Below are 16,947 nucleotides of genomic sequence, written 5' to 3'. Positions count from 1 at the left end.
ATTTTCCAATACAATGTATATTATGCTTGCGTTGCACAACACAAAAAAGGGTTATGCCACCTTGCAAGTAACAAAATCTGTTAACTGATTGCATCTCAACACAGCAAAAAGGCATCCAACCTTTCTTTGTCTTCCAACTGAGGGATCAACATGGAGGTGTGTTACCTTGTCCTTTGCTCTTTTGTGCCTTGACATTTTTTTTTTTTTTTGTGAATTGGTGCTATTTAAATAAACTGAATGAAATGGCAACTCCGGTGGTTAGTGACTGTGCTTCACAGACCCCTTAGTTTTAATGTATACCTGTACATGAATGGTTTTAAAAAGCTGCGCACAAACTCAACACTTTCAAATGTGGAAGGAACCAAATAATCTATTTATATGTGATAATTGTTGCAGCAGACCATGGGCCAAAAATATATTTAGTGTATATTACAATTATGAAAATAAGATCTTATGAAATGCAACTTGTGATGGACTGTCGACCCACCCAGTGTGTGCCCCGCCTTTCACCCATAGACTGATGGAGAGAGGATGGATTAAAGGCAACAAAAGAGTAAGGAACTGTATAACAGTATTTGTGTTAATAGCGTTTATTTTATTTTTTTGCAACTTTCTTTTATTAACCAGGCATTTACTTTTTAGAATTGATGAAACTTTAATTAGCCGATAGGTTATATCTTTGATAAAAACTAATGTTTTTTACAACTGAGGGAAAAAGTGTCTGCAAAACATGATGACATTTGATAAGCAAAGCCACTTCAAAGAATCTGAAATATCCCTTTACACCTGCAAAGGAGTACTATTTTTTCATATAGTAATTAATCATACAGCCTAGCTGATGTACATTTACATATATTTAAAAACTTTGATAAACTATCTGTAGAAAACCCTTTGGAAAAAATATTTGTTTCATAGAGTCCCAAGAATAAATAAGGAGTTAAACTTTTTATACAGAAAAGATAGTATACCCTTTTTGGTTGGAGTTTAAATCATTGTTATTTGACAGAAATGGCATATCCCCATTTTATTTTGCACACATCAAATCAGGTTAAAATGCTGAAACCTGCCAGCAAAACATGTTCACTTTTATTATCCTGGTGCCTGCAGTTTGGATTATGTAGATAAAACCACCTACCAGCTGCCGCGGAAAACCGCAAGGAGGCGACCGGGCCAGAGGCTGTTGCTGAATGGGATTTCTGAGCGGCTCCGACAGAAATAATATTTGAAGGCAGGATGGTACTGTAATCTGGATGAACTGACTGCACTGATTAAGTTTTCAGCTGGATTTTCCCACTTAAAAACATATTAAAACTACTTTATTCCCACTGATCACAGCAAATATAGCTGCAGGGAAAATAAAGGATAGGGTAGCTCCGCTCAACTTAGTCCTACTTTTTGACTGCGAAGCGAAGGCACCAAAGCTGCTTCAGCCGGGAGTCAGAACTAAACTGGTGCAAGCAGCAAAAAGGAAGCAGCAGACACGTTTTTGCTGCTGCTGCTGCTGTGTTTGGTGTGAACATAGTTTTAATCAGCTTTCAGGGTGGCCATGGCCACCCCTGGCCCCCCATCTAGCTCCGCCCCAAACCATCAGAGAAGTGTTTGGGAAATTTGTGGATGCTGCTTTCCTCTATATTTAACTTCTTTCTTTTTTTTTTTCTTTTTTTTTTTTTGGGAGGGGGATTGTTGGGAAACCTTTGGTGAAAAAGTTTCCTGTCCCAGTGGAAGGACAGCAGGGCGGCAGGGATGCAGCTTGGAGCCGGACAGCTGCTGCTGCAACACCTCCGTCAGACGTGACGTCGCTGCTGGAGGACAAAACTCCGGAGAAAGTTTTCTGGAAGAGAGGAGGGAGGAAAAAAAAGGCAACAGATCCCGAAAACAACTGGAGAATGAGCGCTCACTCTGTGCTCTGCCACATTTCAACCATCTGTCGAAATGTTTCTGCGCTTCTGGCGCTGCGTGGACTCGCTCTCTGCTTTCGTGGCGCTCGCTTTTATAACTGTGTTGTTTTCTAAAGTCTGTCTGTGTAACCCTGAGGAGGACGATGAGGTCCTGGGGAAAAACCAGCTCGCTGAGCTTTACAGTAAGTTTATTCTCCATCATCCAGCCGCAGAGCGCTTCTTTTCTTTTATAGCCGCATAGATCCACTACGCACAGATTGGCTGCAGTATTGCGTAACTGCGCTGCTTTGTGTTAATGTAGAATATCATGTTCTCTCTGGAGTCATGCATGTGACTATGATATAGATTTAGTTTTTAAGAGGTATATTATAGACTCACAAAAGCAGCACAAGGCTTAAAAACAAGCATTTCCTATTTTTCAAAATAAAACGCTCCCTAACAAAACTAATATAGCATATCTAACTGGTATATTTCGTCTTGGTAAATTAATATGAGGTTATCAAGTTACATATATTTATGATATTTAGCTCAAACTGAGCTGAAAGGAAAGACCCGTGAATAAAGAGTTTATTCAGTTCTTTACTCAAGCTGCTTCAAAGGGACTTATTGGCTATAGGCCTAGAGCAAATAGAGATAAAAGGATTGAGCAGCCAGAGGTCAGAGTTGGACAGTTGTTCTTTGATTGGCTCTGATAAAAGAAGAAGAAAAAACACTAGAAAATAAACATCTAAAATAGGCTAAAAGCATATGCAAAGGATACGCTTGAAAAACATCTATAAACAAGAAAAACATTCTTAAATGAAGTGTATTTGCCCTTAATTTGAGTAGGTAAATGAGATAGTTTGCCAATGGAATGAGTGTTTTCCATCTTAGAATAAGATAATCAGATAAAATGCACTTGAAATAAGACAGTATAAAATTGACATTTTATATGTAAATTGTCTTTTTCCATTGACAAAATGTCTCACTTTCCTCCTCAATTCAAGAAAAAGTGCACCTATTTTAAGAAAAAAATGTAGATTTTAATTTTTTGCAGTGTATGAACTAATTATTTTCAAATGACCTCTTATCAACGTGCCTGATGCGTTTTTTCTCCTCTTTAATGAGTTATAGTCCAAAGGGGGGAAAATGATGGGCTGGTAAAACCTCAAATAAAGAGAAACATATATTTTTTGTTTGTTTGTTTCATGCTACTTTCTCAATAAGGTAGTTTCTCAAATTGGTCATGATATTTTTCAGAAAATCCAACTCATGTTTACAAATATTTTTATTTGTTCTACTTCATCAGTGTTTATATACATCACCAGATAGTAATTATAATGAAATTACATTAATATATACATTAAAAATAAATATTGCATCTCTTTTAAAATCTCATGACATATCAGCTTGCTTATCTCTGATTAGAGTAAGTATGAAATATACTTAAAATGCACAATATAAAATTTGTACATTCATAGAAAATATGTGTTTGGAAATGAGGAGCAATGAACCCACTCTTTTTTTTTGAAAACTTTACCTTGATTTTTTCTCTTGTTTCTCTTCCTTTCACGGAGCTACCACTGCCATCCTGCCATTAACTCTCCTGTCACATAACAACTGATGTGGTTGCAAGTAGACAAAGTTTAACAAATGGAAATGACAGTGAGAAAAAAAAAATTAAATACTAATAGATCACTCAAGCCCATGCTTGTCATTGAAGTAAGGAATTTCTCTGCTATTTGTCGATAATGTTAGTGTTAAATAACTTTTAATTTCAGTCTTAGGAGGGACTGAGTCCAAAATCTGGCCAAGGGACAGAGGTCATATAGTAAAAACACGCTATATAAACCATGTCTTATACACTATAAATATTAGTTTATAATTTTTTTTATGTCTTTGTGTGTAGTAAGTACAATATAAATAGCAAATTAAATATTTTTTTGTTTTTCTTATTTCTGCCCAGAGCACAGATTGAGTTAGATTAGTTGCAAACATTTTCACTTTGATCAGAAGTGGGAACCACTTTTACTTCAGATTTCCTTAGATAATCTTCTTTAACTGTTTTTTTTTGTTGTTGTTGTCAAATGTTTACTTTGATAACACATCCAATTTACAGGAGTCTTCAGTTACAACGACTGATTTAAAGATGTTGTAGCAGGGATAAAGTACGTACCACCCGCTGGCCTGTGACACTTAAAGGGCAGCGGTCTCAGAAGACCATTGGGGACAGCTGCTGAGAAAAATGTGTTTAATTGCTTTATTTAAAGAAAGGTCATAAAGCATCACCAAAATGTCTATTCTTCAAACCCCTTAGCAGAACAAGCTTGATTTACTTTCCTGCACACTTTTGTGAAGTTCTCCACCACCCCTCACCCCCTGCACATCCTACTATAAATTACTGTGTGAGAAAATGTTGCACTTATTTTGAAATAAAATTGGGTGAAGTGCAAACTGCTTCCTGAGGTTGAAAGCTGCCAAAGTTGTTAAAAAATGAAATATTCAGTGGAGATCCAGACAGCTGAGTGAGACACAATTTCTCTGACAATTTGCAAAATGTGAAACTTTTTTATGTCATATTTTATGTCAATTAGATTTACGCTTTGGCACTAATTTGTGCTATTTTGAAACATTTAGTTTTAACTCCAATTTGGCAGTAAAAGCAGATTTCTGATATCAATTTTCCCTTTGAGTCATTAAATAAAAATCTCTCTCCAAACACAAGTAATTCAGGATTTTGCTGCACTGTTGCTCTTGCCAGTGAAAACAGAGCAAGGACGTCTGAAAGCTGAAAATACATTTGGTCTCACAGACATTTGATACCTTATACTTGAAAAACACCCCATTCAAAAACAATTTTCTCTAGCAGCTTGAGCTATAACACAAACAAGTTTAAAACATCTAGAATGTAGCAGTCTCCAGCAGGCCAATGTGAGCTCAAGTTAAAATGTTTCCTTAAATAATGAACCATGCGTTCTTTTTTTCTGGATTTAGCATAAAGAAATATACAAAAGAAAAAATATATACAAAAACATCAAACTGCTTTGGGAAGAAACGGTTTGCTCATCGCTTTACGTTAAATGCATAATGCTTAGAAACATATTATTTTGGACATCTGGGAAGATTCTCAGTCATCCAAGTCATGGTCAATGCTGAAAAAATGAAGTTTATGCAACTGGACATTTTCTAGAAGACGTTTCCCCTCTCATCTAAGAGGCTTTTTCAGTTCTAACTAGTGGTGGGAAACCCCGAGATTAATATACTGTAGGTGTAACAAAGAATTAGGGGGAACACTGAGATAAATTATTCTAAATGGAAAATAATGCTATTGTACGTCACACTCATTTAGATTAATTTACTATGTTTAACTGTACTATATAGCAACAACCCACTTGACTATCTCAGCTCCCTCTCCCTACAGAAAAGGGCTTCTTCATCCTGGAGAGTGTTCAGCTGAAGCGCTGCGTGACAGTGATCAGCTCATACGTGTTGCTGGTGGACTGCGAGCAACCCACGCGCCGTATGCTGTGGAAGTGGGTCTCCAGACATAGGCTCTTCAACTTGGGCTCCAGTATGTGCCTAGGCCTTAACATTTCAGAAATAAAAGAGCCATTGGGCATGTTTGAGTGCGACATGAAATATCCAGTGCTGTGGTGGCGCTGCATTGGAAACATGCTTTATGGCGCATCAGAGTGGAAGCTGACGGCATCTGGAGGTGTGGTGGTGGTAAAAAAGAATGTGTACTATGAATGGAAGAGACACAACACGCCCAGAGAAGGCCCCTGCTCGCATCCATATGAAGGTAGATGAAGCACTGATTGTATAGAAAGTACTATATTTCTCACTGCTGATGAAATGTTTGGTTTACAGAAACCCACACTCTGTTGGGAAACGCACATGGATATCCTTGTGTTTTTCCTTTTAATTACAACAACAAATGGTACGTGGAGTGTACAACCGAGGGCCGAGAGGATGATCTTCACTGGTGTTCTACCACCGATCGCTATGATCTGTCTGAAAAATGGGGCTTTTGCCCTGTTGAAGGTAACATAACTGCGCAAACTGTCATATTTGCATCTGTTGATGTAGGCAGCACCATAAGTGGGGGTTAACATTGAAACATCTAGGCAAGGGTTGGTTGAAGGGGAGAAAAGCAGGGTGTTTGCCTGCATGAGAAATTAGAATAAATGAAAGATAAAAGAATTTAGGAAGCTTTGCCCCAAAACTTTAACTTCTATTTGAAGTGCTGGATAATTAATCTCATTCAAGACTTTTTTTATTCTTAATTCAGCTTTAAAATGCAATGTTAATTCAAGAAATCCCATCAAATGAAATTATCGTGCTGCGTAGAATTATTATTCCACTTGTTTTGAATACCTTTTCTATCAGATTTTGTATTTCATCTTGTTTATTAGTCAACCTTTTTTTGCAGTGTAACAAGTTAATCATAGTGCCGCAAACAGCGTTGAGTTTAAAACAAAGATTAAAAACTAAGGGCAAGATAAATATTGGGAAGATATTGGTAAAATCTTTTTGATATCAGAATGTGCCTCATTATATTTTAAAGAAATACAGTAAACTGAGAATCAAATAGCTTTCTTCTAGGGCTGTTATGGTATGATTTTTATCAGAAGTTGGTCTTTTAGAAACCCTTCAATTTGTTTGGTTAATAATTTAGGGGAGAAATTTTTTCTTCTGGATGACATTAAGTAGTGTCTTCTGCTTGAAAAATATTACTTGATCAAGCCTCTTCTATCATTCTACCCTACAAAATAAGTAATAAAAGTATATGTGATTAATGCTAATATCTTCTCGGGTCAATGTCGGTATCAGGAAAATACTCAAAACTGCAAAATCTGTATCGTATAGGAAATGAAAAAGTTGAATTGGGACACCCCTACTTTCTTTACTTGTTAGATTTCCTTAAAAGTCTCTTTGAATGCCTCATAAATGGCTTAGCTACTACCTTTTTGACTGAAGTTTCAACTTTTAGTTTCCAGTTGTGAGCACTTCTGGGATTCAAACCAAGAGCTCCAGGCATGTTACCAATTCAACCTGTACACCGTCCTCACCTGGAGTCAGGCGCTGTCCACTTGTCTGGCTCAAGGGGGGAATCTGTTGAGCATCACCAGCCTGGCAGAGCACAGGTACATCCGAGGTGGGCATCCCATAGAAATTGAACCATATTACCTTTATTTATGCGGTCAACAACGTGCTGACTTGTACTGAAAAGCTTTTGGGTTTTCACAGGTCTAGTGCTTTAATTGTAATTTATGAAACCACTTGAAGTTGTTTTTTTACTTCTACTTTTTATATGTTGGGTTAGATCGACTGGCAAATTTTGGTGTGATGGTGTGGTTTGGGCTGAACCATCTTAAGGACGGGTACGGATGGAAGTGGTCAGACGGAGCTCCTGTTTCACTAGTGAATTTCACTACAGGTACTGCTTACTTATTAAATCTGCTTCTCAAGTTTCTTACCAACTTCATGTCGAAATAAAAAAGGCTCAACCTTAACTGTCGTTCAGCTCTAGCAGCTGGTCCGCTAGAGACTGACATGCAATGTGGGATATATAATCCTGCCTACGGAGGTCAGTGGCAGAGTCTTTCCTGTGAGTCTGCACTGCCTTACATCTGCAAGAAGACACCAAATAATACCAGCACAGTGGAGCCACTTGGTAAGAACCCTTTAAACCCTAAGGACAGACACTGCTCACTCAAATGTCTGAATGCTTTCCTGCTTCTTCTGGTGGCAGGTATGAGCCTGAAGAGCAGATATTACCCATTTGGTGTTTTTTATACCTATTGTTGCTCTTGGAGCTAAGATACTTCTCCAGGTGCTAGACAGCTGGAGAGGAAACTTTAAAATTTCGTCTCTGTTCCTGTTGCCTTTCTTGTTGTGCTTGTTTTTGCTTCACTTATTGCAAATTTTGCTTCTTCTCCTCTCAGAGAACTGGCAGTACGTCCATACCGAGTGCGCCGATGGCTGGTGGCCTCATAATGGCTTTTGCTACCGCACCCTGGCGGAAAAAGAGACCGGAAGCTGGGAGGAGTCGTCCCGAGCCTGTTGCTCTCTGGGTGCAAACCTCACCAGTGTACATTCCTTGTCAGAGGTGGAGATGCTGCTTAATCTGCTGGCTAACTGTAAGAGAAATCGACTATATGTTAACAAACATGACAGTTAACATATTGGTTTTAGATAGAAGTTTTCCCAACAGGCAAAAGTTAGGATTTTTATTAAAGTGAGACACTCCTTTCTGGCATCCTGCAGGACCTTATTAGAAAACATTGCTGCTTTTAATTCATTTTTGAATCTTTATTTTTTTTTTTTCTTCTGGGGTTTTTTATGAGATGTACTTTTAGTTGAAAATCATTCAAGCACAATTGTTCATAAACTCATGGGAAACAGTCCGATTTGTAAAAAAAACAAAAAAAAAACAAATGAATTATTTGCATAGAGTCAACCAGATCCAACTCCTATAGTTGAATATCTTCAACACAACACAAGGGAGGAGTGGGGGCCTAGTGGTTAGGGAATAGAGCTTGGAATCCTGTGTTTGTTAGTTCGAAACCCACTCCCACAGACTGCCACTCTGGGTTTCTGAGCAAGGATCCTTAACTCCTCCCTGCTCCCCTGGCGCCCCATGATTGCAGTGCACTGCTCACCAAGGGTTAAATACAAAGGTAAAAATCTCCAATGTCAGATTAATAAAGTTCAATTATTATATTTAATATTAAGACATGTTTCTTAGATGATGTTCTTTGCTGTAGGTAGTTATATTTTTAGGTCTTGTATTTTTCTCCACTCTGAGCATTTTTGAGAACATTCTGTATAATTAATTTTATTGATCACAAAACCTGTTGACAGAAAATTGGTTGACATGAGATCACAAGAAAGCATCTAATTTCATTTAGCCAATCATGAAGAAATAGGCTGGTTTTTAAAATTGCCATGTATTCAGTTGCACTGAATACAAAGACATTAGCTTTTTCTTTAATCTTGCATTTATGTACACTGTATATACTTTGTTCTAGAACAGTCAGTATTTACATTTGTTTTAAAACAATTTTTCCGTCACGCTTATTCTAAGCGGGGTTGCAAGGGGTGCTGGTGCATATCTCCAACTGTCTATGGGCGAGAGGCGGGGTACACCCTGGGCAGGTCACTAGTCCATCGCAGAGCAACACAGAGACAAACGACCATTCACACACACTCACGCCTAAGGAGAATTTAGAGAAGTCAATTAACCTAACAGTCATGTTTTTGGACCGTGGGAAGAAGCCAGAGTACCCGGAGAGAACCCACACATATTCAGGGAGAACATGCAAGCTCGATGCAGAAAGATCACAGATCGAGAATCGAACCCGGAACCTTATTGCTGCAAGGCAGCAGTGCTACCCACTGCTAAATGCTCATTTTTATTTGCTGCAATTGCTCTCTGAAATTAATTTTATATTGTGCATTTTAGTCATCTTTCAGCAAACTTCTCACAGGTTTTTGAAGTTTTGGCCCATTCCTTGTAACAGAATTTGTGTTCGCAGTTTGCAGACCACCTTCCTCACATTTTTAAATGTTCCGTCTGGACTAAGACAGGGATTTGTGATGTCCTCTCCAAAAAAAAAACTCGCTTCCTTATTTTTAGGCTCATTGTCCCTAAAGAAGATGTTTTAGTGGTTCTTCCTCTCTGAATGGCTCCTAAGGCCATGTTGGTAGAAGCTTTCTTTCCTACTTCAGGCAGGATCTTCACGTTCCTTTGACTTTGATTCTGGGTTTTAGACACATTTTAGTCCAAAAATCCAACCACTGAAATGGCATGATGGCCAAATATTTATATAGCTTTATTTTGTTTGCCTATAACTGTCTGAACAGATGTGTCATGCAGTTGTAGCCAATGATAAACTACACTTGTGGAGGTCCACACTTCCCCTCCTGTTATCCTGGCTGATTTCCACTGATTCCTCCATGATGGCACGCACGGAGCTGTATGTTGATAGCATACACCTCCACAGGGATGCATCCAGTTAGAGGCTTTCACAGCCATGTTATCATGATAAAGGGTTTCTCAAATTGTTTAAACTTATGCTAATTTATGTGTTAATCATCTGAATTTGATATTCCTAACTGGGCAAAAAAGGAGACATTTGGCCTGATTTAATGTAAAAAAAAAAAAAATAAAATACATAAACTAAGTTATGTGTCCTTTTTAAGCAGAGTATGTAATATTCTGGTTAAACTTTTCTAAAAGGGAGCTTTTATGCGAATTATGCCTTTATCTTATTCAGTATAGTTGCAGTTTAATCGTATTTGCATTCAGATTTTGTTGTTTCCTCATCTGTAGATTCCAGGGAAATTACAGAGGTCTGGATCGGCCTAGTGAAGCAGGGGTCATCACCAGGCATAGAGTGGTCAGATGGTACACCAGTAACTCTGACTCTCTGGGACCAGTATCACCCTCCTACCAACATGTCAGATTCAACTCTTTGTGGCAAAGTGGAGAAAGAGGTAGGATGCTGTGTGTTGAGAGAGAGAAAGAGTGCCCTTTGTTGCTATCCTGAAAAAACTTCTCTTTGTCACAGAAAGGTAACTGGCTTTTAGCCACATGTGACGAGCGACACCCTGCTGTGTGCAGAAGGGAAAGCCAGAGTCCAGTTCAGCGTGAAGGAACCTGGGATCAAGGGTGTCCTGCGGTAGGAGACTGAGTGGAAAGTGCTAACTGTTCAGCCTGTAGCTACCTGCTGTGTGTTTGGGAGAAAAACAAGTCGAGTCATAGATGGCACGCTATAAGCTTGGCTTAGATTAGAAGGAGGTTACATGACACATTACATGGTTTCACAACATTCCCACTTAAACTGATGAATGCCTGCAGAAAGTCACAGCAGGACAAGCAAATATATACTTTCAGTGTTTTTTCTCTTTCTTTCTTTCTTTCTTTCTTTCTTTCTTTCTTTCTTTCTTTCTTTCTTCTTGGTTGTCTTTTATTATCAAAAGGAAGTTGAGATTATTCTTTGTGACAACTGTTAATGTCTTGAGTTTTCAAGGAAAGAAAAAAAAAACCCTCCAAATTATATGTTTACTGTAATAACAGAAAAAAAACATTTTAGAAGAATATTCTAAGCTTTTGAAGACCATCTATATTAAAAAATGTAGAGCTGATTGATGATGTAGAGCTGGTTGAGCGGGGACGCACAATACAAAAGAGCCACACACCCACTGTAGCTCAACTCTTAGTCAAACAACTTGCCCCTTCAGAAGCACAAAGAGGTGATTCACCCGCCCGCTGACGTATTGTCTGGCATCCATGGTTCTCCCTGACTCTGTTTACTAAAATATCAGCCTCCTGAGTCATCAAGCTACTTGGTACTCAGGAAAAGGAGACCAAAAAATTTACCCCAAGGGCATGCTATCAACTGTCATGCTTGAGCAGTCTGTTTATTCTTGCCTGATGTACTGCAAAAAAAAAAATGCTTTCTCTGTCTCTTGTGTTGCATTAAGTTCTTTTTAAAAAAAATAAAAAATTTAGTTCCTGATTAAAAAAAAAAAGCCGTCTCAGAAAAGTTTCCTGATGCAAACGTGAGGGTGAGGGTCTGGATCTCGTAAGGCAGCTGAGAGTTTCAGGCTTTATAGGGGTGAGGGGGCAAAATTTATACCACCTGTCCAAACAGCCTCTTATGTTCCCTTTTAAAATGAGTACAGATATTGCTGAAAGAAGAAACACAGAGGACATTCTTCCTAAATCAGATCTGGGGCTCGTTTCACAAAGCAGGTTTAACAAAAGACTGAAATCCTGAACTCTTAATTGATTTAGCCTGAGGTTGGAAAGTTTTGGGGTTCACAAAGTCTGCTGTAGGTTAGTTTAATCGCTCTAAGTAGGTCCACTCAGAGTTGAACACATGTGTAACAAGTATGAAAAGTCATTATCAGTGGAGCTTCAATTCAACGGGTCACCATGACGACAGGCAACAGGAAGTGCCTATTTCACACCACTCGAACTAGAGATTTTAATGCATAAATGAAAAACAGCATTACAGCTGCAAAGGAAAGGAAGATGGCGAAGAAGAAGATTGCTGCTAGACATAATGCATTCTTATTTGAACTACCACTATGGCAGGCTGTATTGTACATTTATTTAAAGCATTCTCCTGTCTGTTGGTCAATTTGAAGAACACTAAAATAGGATTCTTCCCGGTCAAAATAAAACTCCTAGATGGAACTTTAATAACAGATTTTATAAATTGCAACTTTGCAGGAGAAACTGAATTTTAGAAAGTAAAGAAAAACAAAATTGTACTAGTAAGACTTATATTTGATATACCTATAAATGTTTACACATTTTAGGTGGCCATTTGGATGTTTATAAGCTTGACAGAAAATGTATTTATGATATCTGAAATAAATTTCTTAATAGTCAAAATAATGCAAATGATGCCCAGTAACAATAGGAATATGGAGATGTAAAATTAATTTCTAGACGTCCAGAAGGTTTATTCTAGATGTGAAGAATGTCCTGTATAAAATGTTCATTATAATAAGAAAAAACTGTATTCCAGATATCAGTAATACCATTCAGACAAACTAACAAATATCAATACTGCCTTCCATAGATGGGAAAATTAGTTTTTTGCTTGAATGGTAGTGGATCAATGTATCTATTTAGGTGAAATCACCTGGCAGCAGGGGAGGATTAAGTCTAAAAACGTTGTTCTGACAGGTAGGACTTGTTCATCATCTCATGGAGCTCCACCTCATTGTATGTCTGTCTTCCATTACACAGTAAACACTAAGTGACTGTTTGACTGTGCAGTTGTTTTCTATGATGCTATTGTCACCCATCTATGTTATATAACCGATATAAAGTTCTGTTAAATGATTTTAAAGAAGTATGTTATGCTGCAAATGTGAAGGCGGATAAGGTCTGGATGTATGCGGAACAAAAACATCATGATTGGCTCTAAGGAGAGAGGAGACAGAAGACACTGAGTTTATTGAGGAAAACCTGCTCCTGACCGGGTTAGTTTAGGGAGAATGTTACTATGGTAACAGAAACAGAGGCTGAGTGAACTCTCTTTGTTATGTTGAAAACTCAGACTATAGGTATAGAAAAATGAAGTGTTTTCAGTAAACCTGCTTTGAGAAACAGGCCTCTGAGCTGGTTTGTCAGGACCCGGATAAACATTTATGCTTTCAAACAGAGGCTGCATAAGTCATTGTTGTGATGTTACTTTATGGCATTCAGTGTTAAGTGCTAATTCTTTTGTTTGTTTAGCAGGAGATACAAACATAGTGGTATCACAAAAATTCAAATAAGCTGAAACTTTCAAATATAAAGTCAGAAGATGACTTTTCAAGTATTTTAGTCTAAAACTTAATCATAGCTGGAGCTATCTCATCTAACTGTTTTCATTTCTGCAGTGTCTAGTACTTTAAGCAGGTCTAACCTCTATTAGTTGATCACAACATCAGTTTGCAATTAGTGCTACTTTGAGGTACCAACTCAGTGAGTTAGCCCATTTCTTTCAAATCATGTCAAGTAAAAAAACAAACAGAAAATGCTTAAATGTTAGGATTTTTATTAGAAGGCTCTTATTCGATAAATTATCCTTTTGTAATAAGTCCTATTTCTTTTGTTCTTTTCAATTGACAATTTATTAAAACCCTCTTTAAAGAGATAATCAAGATAATTAGGACTGATCTTAGCTCCTGTCAGTATGTTGGCTGAATTTATCGTTGGAGATGAACTAAGGGTTTGTAGCTACAAACATTGATGTGTAGAGACAACGTCATGTAATTTGACGGAACAGGGATCACCTTACAACGAAGCAGAATTAAAAGTAGCACTTAATATTCTGAGTGTCACTAAACCTAATGTAAAATCCTCAAGCACATTTTTTAAAAGAAATGTGGGTGGTGCCAGGTCAAGGTGATTAGATTAGTTATTACTACACTGATTTATCAATAAAGACTTTAACAAATGTATAAAATAAGATTTTAACTCTTGTGACTAAGGATCTCTGTTATCTTGGGCTCTAACGGTTTATTTTCCCACCGTGGAACAATAAGTGTTATTTCTGTTATGTTGCTTTTTTTTTGCAATACTGAAATTGTTATTTGTTAAGAAGTCCTCTAGGAGAGGCAATGATGTCTTCTATGAAATTTGTTTGCAAAATCTGAACTTTTATTACTTACTGCATTATTTTTTTCTCCTTCCTTTTAGGGTTGGAAGAGATATGGTCACTCCTGTTACACAGTAACTAGTCATGAACAGACATTTGAAGAGGCAACGTTAGGATACTACTGCAAGGCTCCTCTCCTCACTCTGGAAAACAGGTAAATCCTTTAGCGGGTTGTCTATTTGAAAAGAAAACAAAACAAAAAAGATTTTTATGTCATTGCTTCTCTTCCTTCATCTTCACTCTGGAAGGTTTGAGCAGGCTTTTATTAACAGTTTGCTAAATGCAAACGGAACCAACAGCAGCATGTCGTACTGGATCGGCCTCAAGGACGAGGAGGGGAAGGGGGAGTACAGATGGCTTTCTCAGAATGGCTCCTCTCTGCCTCTCACCTTCTCAAACTGGAACAAACATCAGCCAGGTGACCACTTGTTTTCTGGCTAACAGAACTGACTAGTTTAGAAAAGGTTTTGAAGTGAATCTTGCTTCCTTTTCCCCGTTTAACCAGTCAGTTCCGGTGGCTGCGTTGCCATGTCTGGTGGTCCTGCTTTGGGCCACTGGGAGGTGAAAGACTGCAAATCCCACAAGGCTTTGTCAGTGTGTAAAATGAGCAGCAGCCACAATGATGCTGTTCTGACAGGGCGTCACATTGATGCTTATGCCCCCTGTCCTCCAGGCTGGGAATCACAGTCTGGAGTTCTTCACTGCTTTAAGGTCTGATAGTCTACTTTCTTACCTCTCACTTTGAATGGCAGATTAATATCACACGCCCAGGCTGTTTGTTTTTTACTATTTTATCATAATTTTATCATAATTTACAGTTAAGTTACTATAATTCCTTACTATTACTGAACTGTTACTTATTTATTCATTAAAATAAATTTCTGAAATTAGTCTTAGAGACATTGCGACACAAAGAGCCTGATAGGATTTTCTCTTTTAAGCATTTAATTTTCTAGACAAGAAGTTTTTGACGCTTTTGTTCATTTTTGTTTTAAAAAATGACTGCTGTGAAAAAAGTGATTAACTGGACTGTTTACTAGAGGATATTATAAAAATAGCATTGCCTTATACGAAAAAAAGAGAAATTTGATTTTACTCTTTTGCTTTGGTGTCAAAAAAATTTGATTTTATAGTAAATATGCTCTTGAATAATGGGTTTTATTTGGATGTTTAATTTTTCATATCTAAAAACATCAAATCTCCTGCAACCTAATGCTAGGCATTGCTCCGGTTTAAACTCTGCTGACCTGATGTGCTGCCCCTCTAGGTGTTCCATGATGAGAAAGTCTTGATGAAGCGCTCCTGGGTGGAAGCAGACTTCTTCTGCCAGGCCCTCGGTGCTCAGCTGGCCAGTTTCCAGCACTATGAGGAGCAGTTGTTTGTAAAGCACCTGCTCAGCACCATGTTTGAAGGGTTGGTATAGCTCTTAGAGCATTAGAGTGCTGCAGTATTGGTTTGAGAAGTAATGAATGCATTCTTTCACTTCCTTAGAGCTCAATATGAAGGGTGTTACACCATTACATCCACAAATTCATTTTTAATGGATTCAAAGAGAACAGAAAATAGTCTGAAAATTGTTTAAAGCAAATTGAAGTAATCTAATTAGCTCAACATGTACTTCCTATTAGATTTCTGTAGCAAACAGAGAGGGGGATAGATTCCCAATCATGCTGTGTGTTGCTTTCAAGCCTCTATAGAAACATTTCAGGGCTGTGTAGTTGGCTCTAACAGTGGCCAGTGTTGTATTTTCTGAGCATTTTTTTCAGAAGTGAAATGCATAGCATGTGGGGTTAAATTTCTTGGTTTTCTTTTTTTCTATTTCTCCTTTTTTATGTTAATTTCTTTAGAACAGAAGGCCGCTGGTTCTGGGTTGGTTTGAATAAAAGAGATCCCGAGCAACCTGGAGTCTGGGAGTGGTCCGATGACTCTCCGGTAAGCATGCAGATATGTTTCTGTAGCTTGTAGAAAGCCCACCAGTGCTGTAGCATGAAGGAAACATGCAGTTTTTAGCCTATTTTTTTTTCCAACCATGCCAACTGTTGCAGGTAGTGGCGTCTTTCATTGGAGACAAGAACGAGGAGGATGACAGGAGGGACTGCGCTGTATACAGTGACCTGACCAACACTCTGATGCCACGCCCTTGTGACACCAAACACGAGTGGATCTGCAAGCTGCCCAGAGGTTGCACGTCTTGCACCTTTTCCCACTACAGTTGCATCATATATAATAGAATACAGCTTGATTAAGTGAAGTGTGTTTTGGACCGCAGGTGAAGAACTGAAGAAACCTTACTGGTACACTGAGCGTAAGTGAAACATTTTCATTTGGAACTCTACATGAATTTCACAACTACCTCTGAGCCATTAAAGCAGCTTCAGTATGTTTCTGTTTCCTTAGTGCTTGACTAAAAGGTAGCAGTAGCAGAAAGAACACTGCCAGGATGCCATTACTGTGAAGAGGCATTATATAAATTCATAACAATCTTCTAAAGCTTTTTTAATTGGATTTTTTTCAGTGTAACAGATAGGATCTGAAAATTTGATTTCTTTCTTTATATTTCTTCAAACTCTAAATAGCTTTGTGAAAAAGAACTCAGGCTGTGTTTGAACGTCTGCTCTAACCCCTAAATCCCTCAATCACTATATAGAGCGAGGACTTTATAGTGGACTTTATAGCGAACTCAGTTAACTGACCGTTCGGACAGATGATCCCTACTTTTCACTCCCCGTTGGTCATGTGACTTTCCCTTCTCGCTTGCGCCATCTTTGTCATTTTCCACTGCTGTCGGGCAGCGACAGCCGTAGGCGACATCGGGCCACTGTGACAACAAATCCTGTCATGCTTTGGAAGGAGAGCTCTCTGTGCAAAGCATTCTGGCATATATCTGCTCATCCAGTGAC

At 38.2% G+C, this 16,947-nt stretch overlaps 1 protein-coding gene across 3 annotated transcripts; it reads left to right on the top strand.

Annotated features, from left to right (window-relative positions):
* The first annotated feature begins 1,685 nt into the window (after positions 1-1,685).
* On the top strand, positions 1,686-16,467 carry pla2r1 (phospholipase A2 receptor 1). Of its 3 annotated transcripts, none has more exons than XM_038283272.1 (16): positions 1,686-2,080; positions 5,283-5,679; positions 5,748-5,921; positions 6,871-7,035; positions 7,204-7,317; positions 7,405-7,554; positions 7,826-8,020; positions 10,216-10,379; positions 10,454-10,564; positions 14,089-14,201; positions 14,296-14,465; positions 14,553-14,758; positions 15,315-15,460; positions 15,895-15,979; positions 16,093-16,228; positions 16,317-16,467. In XM_038283272.1, exons 1-16 carry the CDS (start codon positions 2,042-2,044, stop codon positions 16,358-16,360), a joined length of 2,409 nt encoding a protein of 802 aa, XP_038139200.1. In that variant the 5' UTR covers positions 1,686-2,041; the 3' UTR covers positions 16,361-16,467. The 3 variants fall into 3 exon arrangements, with proteins under 3 accessions (XP_038139200.1, XP_038139201.1, XP_038139199.1); XM_038283271.1 differs by having other exon boundaries at positions 1,687-2,080; positions 5,299-5,679; XM_038283273.1 differs by lacking the exon at positions 16,317-16,467 and having other exon boundaries at positions 5,299-5,679; positions 15,900-15,979.
* Positions 16,468-16,947: the final 480 nt, after the last annotated feature.

This window comes from Cyprinodon tularosa, unplaced genomic scaffold (assembly GCF_016077235.1).
Source record: "Cyprinodon tularosa strain WSP-4 unplaced genomic scaffold, ASM1607723v1 ctg191, whole genome shotgun sequence".
Lineage (NCBI taxonomy): Eukaryota > Metazoa > Chordata > Actinopteri > Cyprinodontiformes > Cyprinodontidae > Cyprinodon > Cyprinodon tularosa.
Note: the sequence above shows the minus strand (reverse complement) of the source record. Positions and strands in the feature narration are given on the sequence as shown.

Excerpts from the sequence above, each read along its gene's own strand:
- pla2r1 (XM_038283271.1), top strand. The coding sequence starts at position 1,933 with ATGTTTCTGCGCTTCTGGCGCTGCGTGGACTCGCTCTCTGCTTTCGTG. Across the intron at positions 14,202-14,295 it reads CTCCTCACTCTGGAAAACAG|GTTTGAGCAGGCTTTTATTA; the intron begins GTAAATCCTTTA and ends TCACTCTGGAAG. Across the intron at positions 14,466-14,552 it reads CTGGAACAAACATCAGCCAG|TCAGTTCCGGTGGCTGCGTT; the intron begins GTGACCACTTGT and ends CCGTTTAACCAG.